The following is a 16,145-nucleotide window of genomic DNA, read 5'->3' on the forward strand; positions in this document are numbered from 1 at the left end:
TGGAGTGGAAATGGTCAAGGAGTATGCTTGGCTGATGGACTTAAACCCACCGAGAAATATTTAGCCAAACATGCCACATCATTACAAAAGAATTCCTTTCAGATACAGATTTCCCCATAGGTCCTAGGTTTTTTTCTCCCAGCATCCATCCTTCTTGGAGAATACTGCATGATTCTAGGAGTGGCTATGTCATTGGAAAGGGAGACGCTCATTGGAAGCTCCTCATAGTTTCATTTTAGCAAGAGCCAGGCGAGATGATGCTCTTCTAGGTAAGTTCATCCTTCCTGGGTGCCATTCTCTGCCTGTTGGTTTTGGGTAATCCCTTAAAAGCACCCAACAAGGCCTTGTCATGGGGAAGGATATTCATAGAGCACAACTCCCCACAGTAAGCGGTGCTCTTCTTGTGGTTCTCTCTGCTACTGGAGGAGCTTGCTTTTTTGGTCCTTCTGTTTTGCCAAGACCTTGAAGATATTTAATCCCTCCTTTCATTAGCCAGTTAGGGTAGACTTAGCAGAAAGGGCTTGGCCTCCTCGAACTATGCAAGATGTTGAGATGGGATGCTGAGAACACAGCTCCAAGCTGTAGGTAGTTAAGGCCTTGGTTTGATGATGGGTGCAGATGTGGATACTGACTGTGATTCTGGACTTTCAGATTCTGAATCTTGGTGGTCCCTCCCACAGAATGAAACCCACTCAGTGTGTGTTTTTGCAAGTGCTCATACGTGGCCAATACAATCTCCAAAGACCTTTCCAGTCCCTTGCCACAAAACCCAGCGTAGGCCAATATAATCTCCGAAGACCTTTCCAGTCCCTTGCCACAAAACCCACATCAGCCTACTGGGGGATTTCTGTGGTCAGTCCAGTTTCTTGGGATAAACTGGGATCATGGTTCCAGACCCCAGTAGGCTGATTGGATTTGGTCAGTTCTCCTAGATACACATCTTGTTTTCTCAATCTGGTTGTTCTCTGGATTGAGAAGTCACAGCCTGTCTGGTTTGCCCTTCTTTTGGCTGCAAGAACAACACAGTGATGTCCTGGCTGGTTTGACTCAGTGGATAGAGCGTCGACCTGTGGACTGAAGGGTGCCAGGTTTGATTCTGGTCATGGGCACGTACCTTGGTTGCAGGCTTGATCCAGGCCCAAGTGTGTGGGAGGCAACCAATCGATGTCGAATGTTTCTCTCTGTTTAAGAATCAATGGAAAAATATCCTTGGGTGAGGATTAACAGCAACAAAAAGAACTATGCAGTGATTTGGAAATTGCTAATTTGGGAATTTCCAGAATCTAGCTGAGAACTACCAAATGGGGCAGGAGGATGGCAGGGGTGGGGACGCCTTTTAACAGCCATAGTCCATGCAGTAAAAATTCATGAACTCGACTCACAGGAGAGAACATAGCCTTTTCTGCATCGCTGTTTCAGTTTGGCAACTGTGATAGTTTTACACTCCAAAGCATTTTACAAGCATCGAGATGAAAGGGGATGCAAAAATAAGGAGAGACAGAAAGCAATAAAAGCAGGAAGCAGAGACTTAAAAGGCGCACTAGTTGGAGGCCCTATGCCAGGGGTGGGCAAACTTTTTGACTTGAGGGCCGCAATGGGTTCTTAAACTGGACCGGAGGGCCGGAACAAAAGCATGGATGGAGTGTTTGTGTGAACTAATATAAATTCAAAGTAAACATCATTATGTAAAAGGGTACGGTCTTTTTTTTCAATAGTTTTATTCATTTCAAACCCAGTTTGCCCACGGCTGCCCTAGAACCTCAGTGGCAGTCAAAGACATCACTTTCTGATGGTAAAACATAAGCTCACAACAATGAAATTCTGTCTCAAAAAGATAAGGGGGTAGATGATGGAAAGTTTTCCATTTTGAAATAATTTTTAAATGGTAGTGCTTTGGACTCTGTCAAAATAAGTGCAGTGTTTATGTGAAAATTATAGTTTTCGCTTGAACCTTGAGTTATGGATTAAAAAATGACCTTTCATAATTCTTCCAAAGATAGAAATGCTTGGTCATGAAAGTTTATATCAATTCCTTTCTTTACCAGGCGTCTGAGTCAGCCAGTGGGTCCTTGTTGGAAATGAGCAAGTCTTAAATTTCTCCTCTTTTACAGTGAATTATGCATTTGTCAATTAATCATTAATAAGACTATCTGAGGTCTTTAAGAAGTCCATTAACAGACTAAAGCCACAGTATATTATTTTGTATTAATGATTTTTAAAAACTGCACACATGCCTGGCTAGTTTTCTCAGTGGTTAGAACCTTGGCCCACACAGCAAAGGGTCATGGGTTAGATTCCTGCTCAAGGGCACATACCTCGGTTGCAGGTTCAATCCCCAGCCCCAGTCCATCTCTCTCTCTCATATCAATATTTCTCTCTCTCTCTCTTTCTCTCTCTCTCCCTCCCTCCCCCTTCTTCCTCCCTTCTACTTTATCTAAAGATCAGTGGGAAAAAATATCCTCTGGTGAGGATTCAAAACAAAACAATAACAACCATGTATAGACCAGATTGTGTGGAAAATATAGTCTTATAATTTGGGGGAAGAGATGAGTAGATAAAGCTAGCATTTGGTCTGTTTGCTTCCTTCATTTCCAGGCCAATGCATTTTTTTAAAAATATATTTTATTGATTTTTTACAGAGAGGAAGGGAGAGGAATAGAGAGTTAGAAACATTGATGAGAGAGAAACATCGATCAGCCGCCTCCTGCACAGCCCCTACTGGGGATGTGCCCGCAACCAAGGTACATGCCCTTGACCGGAATCGAACCTGGGACCCTTCAGTCTGCAGGCCGACGCTCTAGCCGCTGAGCCAAATCGGCCAGGGCCAGGCCAATGCATTTTTAAGTGTAATATGATAATAACAAATTCCTGTATACATGTATAGTTTTTTTTATTTAAAGCAGTTTTTTAAAGATATTTTTATTGGTAGTGTTTTGATATATTGTTATTGATTTTAGAGAGGGAGAAGGAGAGAGAGCTAGAAACATCAATGATAAGAGAATCACTGATCGGCTGCCTCCTACATGCCCACCACTGGGGATTGAGCCCACAACCTGGGCACATGCTCCGACCTGGAATTGAACCTTGACCTTTTGGTTCATAGGTTGACACTCAGCCACTGAGCCACACTGGCTGGGCAGGGTTTTTTGTTTGTTTGCACTACTGACATTTGGGGCCAGATCATTCTCTGTGGTGGGAGCTATCCAATGCAATGTAAGATGCTTAGCCGCATCCCTGCCCTTGACCTACTAAATGCCAGTAGCACGCCCTTCCCCTAGTATAACAGTTAAAACTATCTCCAGACATTGTCAAATGTCCCCAGGGTGGCAAAAAATCATCCTCAATCAAGAACCACTGCTTTAAAGCAAGGTTATAAGCACTTTTCATACTATTAGTCTTCATTAGCATTTAAAGACTGACAGATTTTTCCATCAAGCTGATGGACCATAGATTAAGCATCCCCTAAATTGGGCATTTAGACAGGAGCCACTTACAAATAAGGCTCTCAGGGACATCTTGACGTGGTCACTTTTTTCCTCCTATAATTCAGAAGTAATTCCTTAGGATCTATTTCCAGATAGGGGATCAGTTCATTGAGCAGGATGGTAAAATTGTAAAGCCTGGGCCTTCCGCAAAAGCCTGGAATAAGTAAGCTTGAAGAACCTCGGCTGAGTCAAGCTGACCTCTCCCCAGCCCACTGAAAGGTCTGGGATTCTGTTGCCTGGGGAGAGGAAGCCAACACATCCTCTCCGTGGACATAAAGCCCTTTTGCTATTTCACTGAATGTCTATTTCACTGAAAAATGAAGAATGAAGTGATAAAAGCAGTTTCAGATGGCGGTTGGACAGTATTCGTCTAGATCAGGGGTGGGCAAACTTTTTGATTCGAGGGCCACAATGGGTTCTTAAACTGGACCGGGGGCCGGAACAAAAGCATGGATGGAGTGTTTGTGTGAACTAATATAAATTCAAAGTAAACATCATTACATAAAAGGGTACGGTCTTTTTTTTTTTTAGTTTTATTCATTTCAAACGGGCCGGAGTTTGCCCACGGCTGGTCTAGATACTGCTGTGCAAAGCTGTCGTGAACAACTTGGAAACATGATACATAATTTAAATAATTAGGTACCGCTGGCAGCAGAGAAAGTTACTCCATTTAAAAGAAAATGTGTTTATCCAGAGTTGACTTCCTGGGTGTGGGAAGCTTCATGCTTTGGGTGCTGTTGGGGATGCCAGTGGAGTGTGGCAGGGATACAGGCCCGTTGAGTGGGTTCCAGGTGGAACAGTGACTCTCACAGAGCTTCTCCGAGGAGGAATTTTGGAGGAAATGTCTGAGTATGTGCAAATTTCACTTCAGCTGCTGGTCGCTGGGCTTTTCTTTAACTCCGCAGCTGTCACCTGGTTCCGAGCCACCAGGCCGTGGGTGTCTCCGCCCCCCCCGCACTGCGCCAGGAGTTTCTGGGAAGCCGAGCTGGCTTGTGCTCCGTAGACCTGGGCTTTCTCGCTGCCCAAGGTCACACCCTGTTTGATTTATCACCGTATCCTCCGTGATGCCAGGGAGAGACCCTGGTAAACAGCTTCACGGGAGATTTGTCTGAGCAAATGATTGATCCAGTGAGGACTGAGATGGAGTTTGCTCATAAAACATTTGCTGAGAGAGAGGTTAAAGTCCCAGAAAACTGTCAATAAACACTTTAAGCCCCTTCAGAAGAAGCCATTTATTTACAAGGCACAATTACTTTATCAATTCCCAGTCCTTTACTCAGCTGTATGAATGGTTTACAAAGAGAATTTTTAGTACCATTTTATTACATACTATATTTAATTTGGAGCAGGAAAGAAAAGGAGGGGGATTTGAAAAAATCCCCATAAACAACCTGTATATAACCACTATTAGCATTTTGGTATATTTCCTTTGCCTGATAATTTTTTGCCTAGAGTCATCTAATGCATATGAATGTATGCCCTTTATCCACTTCACAGATGATTTGTAGCATTTTTTTCTATGTTACTATATGATATTCCAAGCCATTAATGCCTATTTCATTAGGTGTGAGTCCCTAACTCACTTAACCATTCTCTCACTGATGGACAGGTTGTTGGTAGCTTTTTACTTTATAAATAATGAAAGTCTTCCTATAACACTTTTTGATTAAAAGTTATTTCCTGAGGCTAGATCTTTAGTAATGGAATAATAGATCAAAGAGAGAAAAGAAAGACCATGTATTTTTGGATACATGTCGAATTGTTCTCTGAAAGTAAATAGTTTCTTTTAAGTTGATGTATTATATCCAGTTTTGCCGTTAATAGAAAAGGGCCTTTACTGAACTGATCTAAACTTGTGAGATTCAGAAAAATGGGTCAGGAGAAAGTGTAGGAACTTGAATATTCCATCCTAGTCATCATCTGTGGGCGAGCTGGCAGCACCTGGACGGTGTGACTGAGAAACTGGCTATCCTGGGGCCTTTGAGTGCTGACCCTGGGGTGGACTGTTTTTAGCTTTGCACTGGGTGAGCTGAGATGCAGGGATGGAGTAGCCTAGTGCAGTGGTTGGCAAACTGTGGCTCGCGAGCCACATGCGGCTCTTTGGCCCCTTGAGTGTGGCTCTTCCTAAGCCTTAGGAGTACCCTAATTAAGTTACTAACAATGTACCTACCTATATAGTTTAAGTTTAAAAAATTTGGCTCTCAAAAGAAATTTCAATCGTTGTACTGTTGATATTTGGCTCTGTTGACTAATGAGTTTGCCGACCACTGGCCTAGTGGAAAGACCAGGATGCTGTGGGTCCTGGTGAGTGCTCAGCCACAGACGTGTGAATCCTTTTGCAGGAAGGGTACAGCACACACTCGAGTCCGACAGGACCAGGAGGGGTCGGGGTGCACTCTGGAGTTGAGTTGGTCCTGGTTTTTGAGGTTGGGGAAGATTTGCTTACAGTTGGGGAGATCCAGAGGCACAGAGAAAGACCCTCCTTGAACATGAACAGCTAAGCTTGCCCATTGTCAGTCCCAAAGAGCAAAAACTGGGTCTGCCACAAAGACCCAAAACTTGACCTGACTACCGAACAGACAAAACCATGAGCACAGCCTGGCCAGCGTAGCTCAGTGGTTGAACATCAACCTATGAACCAGAAGGTCAGGGTTCGATTCCTGGTCCTGGGCTTATGCCCGGGTTGCGGGCTCGGTCCCCAGTATGGGGCTTGCAGAAGGCAGCCGATCAATGATTCTCTCTCATCATTGATGTTTCTATCTCTCTCTCTCTCCCTTTCCCTTCCTCTCTGAAATCAATAAAAAATACATACTTAAAAAAAAACCCAAACTATGAGCACACAATGAAAAGAAGAACTCGCGTAGAATAACAAAAGGAAGACAAACCCAGGTAGACACCGGCTACAGGGTGCTGGCAGTTGAAGTAGAACTGTTGGAAGCATCCAGTGAGAACCCTACTCATATGTCAATAAGAGATTTCAAGGATATCCAAGTAGAGCACTGAAAAAAACTTGAATTTGAAACAAAAAAACAATTTCTTGAATTTAAAAATTCAGTATGTGAGCAGAAACAGTCTCATCAGTGACCTAAAAGATAACATGAAAGAGATGTTTCACAATTGAGATGGAAATCATAAAGGAAAAGATAAGCTCAGAGGACAGATGCAAATGACCTAATATGCACGCATGTTGCGTGGGACAAAGTGGGACAGATGGGAGAGGAGCTATTAATGAAACAGTTAACAGAGGGACTTTTCTCTGATTTGCTGCTTGAGAGTTCACTTGATTCCCCCAGAGCAGTGGTTCTCAACCTTCCTAATGCCGCGACCCTTTAATACAGTTCCTTATTTTGTGGTGACCCCCAATTTCATTGTTACAAATTGAACATAATTAAAGCATAGCGATTAATCACAAAACAATATGTAATTATATATGTGTTTTCCGATGGTCTTAGGCGACCCCTGTGAAAGGGTCGTTCGACCCCCAAAGGGGTCGCGACCCACAGGTTGAGAGCCGCTGCCCCAGAGGGATGAATGGAAAACACATCCACCCACCCCCTATTGTATTTTAGTAAAAGTTTTTTGTTTGTTCGTTGTTTTTTTGTTGTTGTTAATCCTCACCCGAGGATATTTTTCCATTGATTTTTAGAGAGACTGGAAGGGAGGGGGAGAGACAGAGATATACATCGATGTGGGAGAGACATTGATTAGTGGCCTCCCACACACACCCTGACCAGGACTTGAGATCGAGCCTACAAACTAGGTACATGCCCTTGACCAGACTTGAACCCAGGACCCTTCAGTTTGCAAGCGAACACTCTATCCACTGAGCCAAACTGGCCAGGGGTTAGTAAAAGTTTTGAATGCCGTGGATAAATTAAAAAGAAACTGAACTTCCCAACACACTAAGTTATCTACAAATAAAATCAAATAAATCTAACATCAGATTTGTCCATTTTAGCATTAGAAACTAGACTTAAAACGCATGCACTGAGCATTCATCTTTAAAATTTTATAAATACTCATAAAATAGGACTAAAATAGAGATAAAAGCCAACTAAATGAAACATAAAACAAAGAGAATAGAAGAAAAAACGAATGCTGACTCATTGAAAAGACCAATTAAATAAATTCTCCCTGCTTAAACGAGGAATACAGTAAAAGCAAAAACACAGGAGTAAATGTTGAAAAGAAGACTGAACTCCAAATAATGAGATAAATATGAAAAATGAGGGCCTATGGGTGACTGCCTTGAAGCATGTAAATAGTCTCAAATTGTTTTTTAAGAAGCAGTACAAAATCTGCAAAATCCTATAGGAAACATTTGAATGGTAATAACTGAAATTAAAATGAGAATGTAAGTGGGAGTAGATGACAGATACACTGATGGGGAGCGTTGGAGTTTTTCAAGGACATTTGCTGTGAAGGTGACCAGAGAGATGGGTCAGCAGCTGGAGGGAAATACGGAGTGAAGGGAGAGCCGCTTAAGATGTATTTGCACGCTGCTGAGGGGGATGAGTTAGTAGTAAAGGGCAACACTGATACAGGAGAGAGAAAGGGTATGCACAGGAATGAAGAACTGAGTAGGAAAGAGGCATGGGACTCTGGGGCCAGCAGGAGAGAAGGCATGGGGTATGATAGATGGGCCCAGGATGGGCAGGTTTCCCATGTAATTACTTCTACGTTTTACGTAAAACAGGAAGCAAGGCCGTCAGCTGAGCTTGGGGAGGGCTGACGAGAGCTGGAGGTGTGAAACAGTCATCTTACAGGGGCAGTAAAGAGAATTTCTTAGTGAAATATAGGATTGCATTGTTTAATGTGCTTCTATAATGTATTTGTTAATATTTTACTTAGAATTTTTGCACTGGTTTTCACTGAGTGTTCAGTCTGTAGTTTTTGCTTAGGTTTTGTTATACTGGCTTCATTAAAATTACTTGGAGACCTTCCTTCTCAGGGCTACGGCACATTTTGAATAAAACTAGAGTTAACTGCTACCCACATGTACTGGTAACAGATATTGTTTGTGAAAGTTTCTGGGCCTGGTTATAAAACTTTGTCTTTTTCTTCTGGAATAAAAAAAAAAGTCTCTTTAATTTTTTTCTCTTATGGGATAATTTTCTATAATAGGAAATATATATATGTATATATATGTGTACATATATATATTATATATATATATATATATATATATATATATATGAGCCAGAGCCTTATAATGAATAAGTATGAATACATATATTCATTCTTTCCATTATCATCTTGGTTTTTATTTATTTCACAGGTTCCTTCCGCTGCTTTTTATCTATAGTTGTATTCCTGTGCTTACTAGTATGTCTTACTCGGGCTTTCACACATTTCTAGATTAGATAATGGATTATCTACTTGGTTGATTCTGTTTGTTTTTTTCCTACAAAACAACCCAGCTCTTGCATTTATTTTATATTTTGGTTTTCTTATTCAACCATTTCCATGTTTATCTTTACTGATTCAGTCTGCTTTCCTCAAACTGCTTTCATTTTATAACTGCTGTGTTTGGATACTTAACTCATTTATTTTATTTTTGTGGCTAATGCAATGTGCACTGAAGGCTGTGCACAAATAGAAGATTCAGGGCAAGATGGGCTTCGCTTTTCTGAAACCCCCTCCAGAGGAAGAGATTTGGCAAGGGCCCAGGACTCAGGCCATGGCCAGCTCTTGCTTGAGGGACTGGGATAAAAGTGGACACAGTCCTGCAGCCAGGACACAGGCTGTGATCTGTAGGGTTCCTGAGACCCAGAGCCCCAAGCCATCACCCTAAAACTTAGCTGATCCTGCCCTTGGGGGGCCCCCGGCCCCCATTTACAACATTCAGAAAACCAGATACCAACATATAGATTCAAGGGAGGAATCAACCTTCCCGTCCAAGATGAGCTTGTGCATTAAAATTTTAAAGCACTCGAAGAAAACGATGCCAGTTTAGCTCACAAAGGTAAAAAGCAAGAGAATTCACTCCAGTGAATCTAAAAATAACTTTGAAATAAATGTGTGGGTTTTTTTTTTCCAGAGAGAACCCAATGTGTAGTATTTATAAAGACTAACCCTTCTTACTATTAATCAAGAGCATGTAGGAATGAAAGGACCAATTAGAAATTCTGGAAATATAATACGAAAAATTATGAAAGAAATTTCTTTCAAGATTAGTAAGTGGGAAATTCCAGGGAGGACACAGTTAAGGAAAGAATTAGTAAATGTGAAGATTGTGTTGGAGAATTTGCTTTGAACAAAGCAAGATAAGATGTAAATGTGAAAAACAAGAGTTAAAAATAGGATGGCAGGATGAGAAACTTCAACCTAAAATAATTGAGATGTTGATGACAGAATTTCCCAACATTGAAGACTCCACAGCAGTATAACTAAATAAGAGCCACACATAGACACACCATATTGAGTTTACTTGACAGAACCAGGAGAAAGAAAGTTATAAGAGAGAAAAGACAGACTACCGACAGAGGACTGACCAATGACAGGCGTACTCCCACCCACAGCAATAGCAGCCTAAAGACTAAGGGATATCTTCACAAAGTTTTAAGACACAAGCTGTAAGTATAGACATTCTGTATCTTAATCACTACCATTCAAGAGTGAGGGCAAACCATCAGCAGATGAATGGATTAGAAAACTGTGGTACATCTACACAGTGGAATACTATGCTGCTGTAAAAAAGAAGGAATTCTTACCATTTGCAACAGCATGGATGGAACTGGAGAGCATTATGCTAAGTGAAATAAGCCAGTCAATGAAAGAAAACTACCACATGATCTCACTCATTTATGGATAATAAAGACCATTATAAACTGATGAACAAAAATAGATACAGAGGCAGAGCAGCATCGAACAGACTGTCAAAGTACAGCGGGAAGGCTGGGGAGGGTTGGGGGGCTGGAGGGGGGGGTAAGAGATCAACTGAAGGACTTGTATGCATGCATATAAGCATAACCAATGGACATAAGACACTGGGGGGTAGGGGAGGCTGGGGGAATGTCAAGGGGGGGAAGGGAGACATATGTAATACTCTTTGTAATACTTTAAGCAATAAAATTAAAAGAGGGCAAAAAGAAGGTATTTTCAGACATTCAAAGGCAGATAACTTAGTCCTAACAAATCTTTGTTTTTAAAAAAAACCCAAATACTTATTTTTTTAATAAATATTTTTATTTCAGAGAGGAAGGGAGAGGGAGAGAAAGATAGAATGAGGAGAGAGAATCATTGATCGGCTGCCTCCTGCACACCCGCTACTGGGGATCGAGCCTGCAACCCAGGCATGTTCCCTGCCCGGGAATCGAACTGTAACCTCCTTTGTCCTGGGTCAATGCTCAAACACTGAGCCACACTGGCCAGGCACTGTGATCAATTTTAAAACACTTTCATCACCCCCAAAAGAAATGTCCTGCTCAGTAACTGTCTCCACTCATTTCATCCCCACCCCAGGCAATGACTAGTCTACTTTGTCTCTATAAATTTGCCTGTGCGGGGCATTTCATAGGAATGGAATAATGGTATGTGGTCTTTTGGAACTGTCTTCTTTCCCTTAGCATAATGTTTTCAAGGTTCATCCGCGTTGTTGTGTGTTACCTTGCCTTTTAATAAGGCTCTTTATGTGATCTTAGGTGCCTTATTACACCCTGCTTACTTTTCTGTCCTCATATTAGTCTGTTCTCTCCCTCATCTGCTGGGTTCCACTTTACACACAGAGCGGCTTAGGCCCTCTGCACTGGGATAAGGTCCCAAAGGTGGTGTAGACCAGTGAAAGAGCAGATTTGATTAAGAAATAGGGTCAATGGGCAATGCATTTGTTATTCCAGTGTTTCCCAATAAAGCCTTCCTTTATTGTGAACAAGGGTTTTTTAAACTGCTTGCCTCTAATGCAGTGGTTCTCAACCTCTGGCCCTTTAAATACAGTTCCTCATGTTGTGACCCAACCATAAAATGATTTTCGTTGCTACTTCGTAACTGTAATGTTGCTACTGTTATGAATTGTAATGTAAATATCTGATATTCAGGATGGCCTTAGGCGACCCCTGTGAAAGGGTCGTTCTACCGCCAAAGGGGTCGTGACCCACAGGTTGAGAACCTCTGTTAATGCAATCAATACCTGCCAGTTTTATCTTTGGTTAAAATGGGCTCTGGATTTTCTGGGATAATCCCAGTTTGCAGAGCTTCTGCCCCGTGCCTCCTTCACACTCTAAGATTCGATGGCCCACCTTCCGGTTTGGAAGACACTATCACCGCATGGTTGTTCTCTTCTCTCCAGGAGAGTGAAGAGGAACTGTACTCTTCCTGTCGCCAGCTGCGGAGGAGGCAAGAAGAGCTGAACAACCAGCTCTTCCTATATGACACACACCAGAACTTGCGCAATGCCAACCGGGATGCCCTCGTTAAAGAGTTCAATGTCAACGAGAACCAGCTCCATCTGTACCAGGAGAAGTGCAACCGGAGGTAGGTCACCTCTTCCCACCTGCAGACCCTCAGATCTCACTCCTCCCAGCACAGTGACATTGGGCACCTGGGGCCAGGCTTCTGGAAGGCGCCATCGTCTTTAGAAATCCTTTGACTGGTACCCTTGACTCTAGCTCTCTTTGCTCAATAACTGAACTTTCAGTAGTACCCTAGGTATCTGCACCTTCCGTAAGTGGAACTATCATCATTGGGAGGACATTTCAAGATAATAGTGAAAATAAACAATGACCACTACCTTTTAAAGAGACCCTATCAAGTTCTCAAGAATGGGCTAGCCCAGGGGCTCTAAGTCAGGGCAGAACCCCCTCCAAGTGACGCTTTTGGTTGTGCTGCAGACATATAATGGGGGTGAGACAGCCAGGTGTGCCCAGTGTCCTGCAGTGTGCTAGATAGTCCTGCTTAACAAGGCATTATCTGCCCTGGCCAGGTAGCTCAGTTGGTTAGAGTGTCTTCCCAATATACCAACATTGTGGGTTTGATCCCCGGTCAAGACACATACCAGAATCAATGACAGTAAGGGGGCGAGGGCATGTGTTGTGGGGCAGGAGCAGCCGGGGAGAGGTCAATGGGGGAAAAAGGAGACAAATATAATACTTTCAACAATAAAGAATTTAAATTTTAAAAAAGATTCAATGAATGCATAAATAAGTGGAACAACAAACCAATATTTCTCTCTCTCTCTCATCAAGAAATAAAATTCTAAAAAGCACTGGCTCCCCAAAATTCCTATAGCAGCCTCCGATGGGAATCAGAGTGTAGACTCCTTACCCATATTATTCTCATTTCATCTTTACTTCAACCAGCAAGTAGCAGTGACCTCAATGCAATGACCAGTGAGGAAAGTGAGACTCAGAGAGATGAAAAAATCTTGCCAGGAAGCCTCCTCCCCGATTCTCAGCCCTGTACCACGCCACCAAGAGTGACCTGCAGTTGTGCGTTACAAAGCACATGGCCTGTGCCTCAGCCTAGTGGGTGATGGTGAAATCTGTTTTATTTCAGGTTAAGAGAGAAGAGAGTCAGCAACAGCAAGTTTTACTCATAGAAGCCGGGGTGTGTGTGTAAGGGTGTTGTGTGTGTGCATGTGTTTGCATGTAGAAGAATGTGCTGTATTCAGACCATGGGATCATGCTAACCTGGGACGTCATCCTCTACAATCAAGATGACATTCCTGAAGAAGGCCCAGTCAGCATGAGCTGAGTGATTTCCTCTTAATTTTTTCATCTTGGACAATTTCTTAACTTATAATTCTCTTTAGAGGATCCCAAAATCACATTCCTCGTCTTTGGCCGCTTGTGTTCCAAACCTCATTGAATAAAAGCAGTGAAAATCTCAAACAGTTAGACCTTCCATGCATGACCTGCACAGTGAGCAGGATTCCTTTTCTGGCCTCTAAAGACCCAGGTAATTGACTTCCACAGGAGATAAGCCTGCAATGTAAGGAACTAATAAATTAGCTTTGGAAAGGATTTTAACTACAAGGCAAACGATTCTACAATTAAGGCCATTGGATTTCACCGGGGCCCAGAGAGGAGCCCTGCCCCTGACTGCCACATCTGCCCAGCTTCCCTGCCCCGGGTCAGTGGACTCAGCTCAATGCACTTTAACTACCACTGGCTGGCTAGCTGGCTAGACAGACCTGCTATGGTGCCTGAGTCCCTGGACTCTCTGTTCATTAAGACAGTTTCTAGTTAAAGGCAGAGATTTACTTTGTGACTGGAGTTATTGGGGGTGGGAGGTGGAAATCTTGGAGTCGCTGATTTAAAAAGCCTGTTAACAACCAGAGACCCAGCAAAGGCTCAGCCAGCTTCTTACTCCTGCTCTGCCCACTCCTGAGCTGGCTGCGTGACCCTGGGGGAGGCTTTGGGTCTGCAGCTCCCACAGGCAAGAGGCCAATTCACTGATTGGAGGAGGTGGTGCAAGTTAGGCTCCATGGGGCAGTTTCTCGGTTTTCTGAAGCAGCAGGCCGAGTCTTGTGGCTTAGGCACTAGAAAGGTACAGAAAAGCTCAAATGCAGCCACCCCGGAGCCTCAGACCCACCTGGGACCAGATGACACTCCTCTGCACCTTGCGATACAATTTAATGATGTGTAGTATGATGACCTCACGAGGCTTTTTAAGGACGAGGTTAGTGGTTGGGGGCGTGGTCAGTAGAGTCACAAATTACTCAAAGTGAACTGAGACACGACTTAGAGGGAAAAAGGTGTAACCGTGAAAACGATGGTGGTGGCAGGAACAAACAGCAAGCGGTAAGACTGGTGGCTTTACTGGGATGAAACTGGGTCCTAGAAGCGCATTGAGCCCTCCCCTAGTTATCCTGGGCTTAGCTGCATGTATTGCTGACAAGTACATTAAAACCAGCCAGGCTCTCTCTGATCAAAAGACCTTATTCCTTCATTCCACAAAAATTTCTTGAGCACCACCATATGCCAAACACTATGCCAAGGTCTGGGGATACAATGTTTAACAAAATTTTTTTTTAAAGAAAATAAAAAAGCCATGGTTACTGGTCTTATGGTTACATATGCTTCTAAAAGAAATGCATTTTACCTTCTAGGAAGCAAGGAGAATAGATAATAGCAGTCTGACCAAGGGGGGCTCTTACTTTGTGACATTATTTTAGTTATTCCTTGAATTGGGAATTGCTATTTATTTGGCAGCCAGTAACTGAGGGAAGACTATTCCTGATGGTAGCAGATGTTCAAAGCAACTTTCAGGAAAGGCTGGATGAAAACGCACTGAGCCGAAGGCTGCCGGGAAGGAATTTACAGATTCTGCAGCCAGTGCCCCACTCGCCACCCCCGCCGCTACCTCCATACCTCTTCCGGCTCCATTATTACCTTACACAGTGGAGCTCAGATTTTGCTGTCTTTTACCTCTCTTTTCAGCTCAGGAGTGAGTAAAAGACATCAACCTTCGCACTTCACTCCATTTTAAAGCCAAAAAGCCAAGTAAGGCCCTTTTCTGCTTCAAATGGATGTCTTGCTCCCATATCAAAGAAATTGAGAAGTGTGGCATAGAAAGCAGGAGATAAGCATCTTTCAACTGTCACTGTGTAAAATCCACACCCAGCAACAAGTGCAACGAAAGAAGAGGCAGGAGATGGAGGGTGGGGTGAGGGGGTTATACTATAAAGGTGCTGGGAAAAACTCGCGCCCTAAAACTGTCTCCTCCTCCTAGGTGCTATAATAACTTGAATCCACCATTAGAGAGTATTTGCTTTGGTTGCAACATTCTCTTAATAGGGTAACACATGAATCTGGATTCTTGGTGGTGGTTCGCTCAGGAAAGACACCGAAAGGGAAAGGGAAGGGTACAAATTACATCATCGCTCTTTCTAGAGTTTGCCCGGATGCCACAAAACCCAAGTCCTATAACATATCTAGCTGAGATTATGATTTAACAGTAGTATGTTAAACACAGTTAATTCAGACCAAGCAGACGAAGACAAGAATATCCTAAAATACGGCACCAGCATTGACGGACCAAAACCATGATTATGTATGTTGTTAAATTGTTTTTGTTAATCATTTCTCTAAGGGTATTACTGAGGCATCAGTTATTACATCAAAAAATGAAGGGGGAGGCTGGTTAAATCATTTGAGTTTGGAAAATTTAGGTTATACAAAGTTAATTTTTTTTTTTCTGTAAAACTTGGGTATTCTAATGTGCATAGTTAAGAGGGGTATAGAATATCACATTTCCCAAATTTGATCTCAGTAACCTTTTGCTAAGGAATATCTCATGGGACTAGTGTATAGTGGAATGCATTAGAGGACTTGCTGCTCTATTAAGAAGGCAGCCAGGCATCATCATCTAATAATTGACAGTTGAACCTTAAACAACAAGGGAGTTAGGGCATCGACCTCCCCCCACATACACACACTGCGCAGTCAACGTTTTACTCCTCCAAAATTAAACTACCAATAGCTTATATTGACCAGAAGCCTTACCAATAACATAATTGATTAACACATTTTTATGTTTCATATATATATATATCTCAATGGTCTTTTTAAAAAATATATGTTTTTATTGATTTTAGAGAGAGAGGAAGGGAAAGGGAGAGATAGAAACCCTAACCCTGCACACCCCCTACTGGGGATTGACCCTGCAACCCAGGCATGGGCCCTGACTGGGAATCCAACTGGTGACCTCCTGGTTTCTGGG

The 16,145-nt window shown here is 42.7% G+C and overlaps 1 protein-coding gene across 1 annotated transcript in view; it reads left to right on the plus strand.

Annotated features, from left to right (window-relative positions):
* Window positions 1–14,486, plus strand: part of PLCG2 (phospholipase C gamma 2) — a 140,465-nt gene extending 125,979 nt beyond the window's left edge. Inside the window, exons 32-33 of the mRNA XM_081108221.1 lie at window positions 11,773–11,957; window positions 12,978–14,486. Coding sequence (XP_080964347.1) covers window positions 11,773–11,957; window positions 12,978–13,020 — 228 coding nt within the window. The 3' untranslated portion in view covers window positions 13,021–14,486. The remainder of the gene's footprint in view (window positions 1–11,772; window positions 11,958–12,977) is intronic.
* The last annotated feature ends 1,659 nt before the right edge of the window (window positions 14,487–16,145 follow it).

This window comes from Myotis nattereri (assembly GCF_964212035.1).
Source record: "Myotis nattereri genome assembly, chromosome: 15".
In the NCBI taxonomy this organism is placed as follows: Eukaryota; Metazoa; Chordata; class Mammalia; order Chiroptera; family Vespertilionidae; genus Myotis; species Myotis nattereri.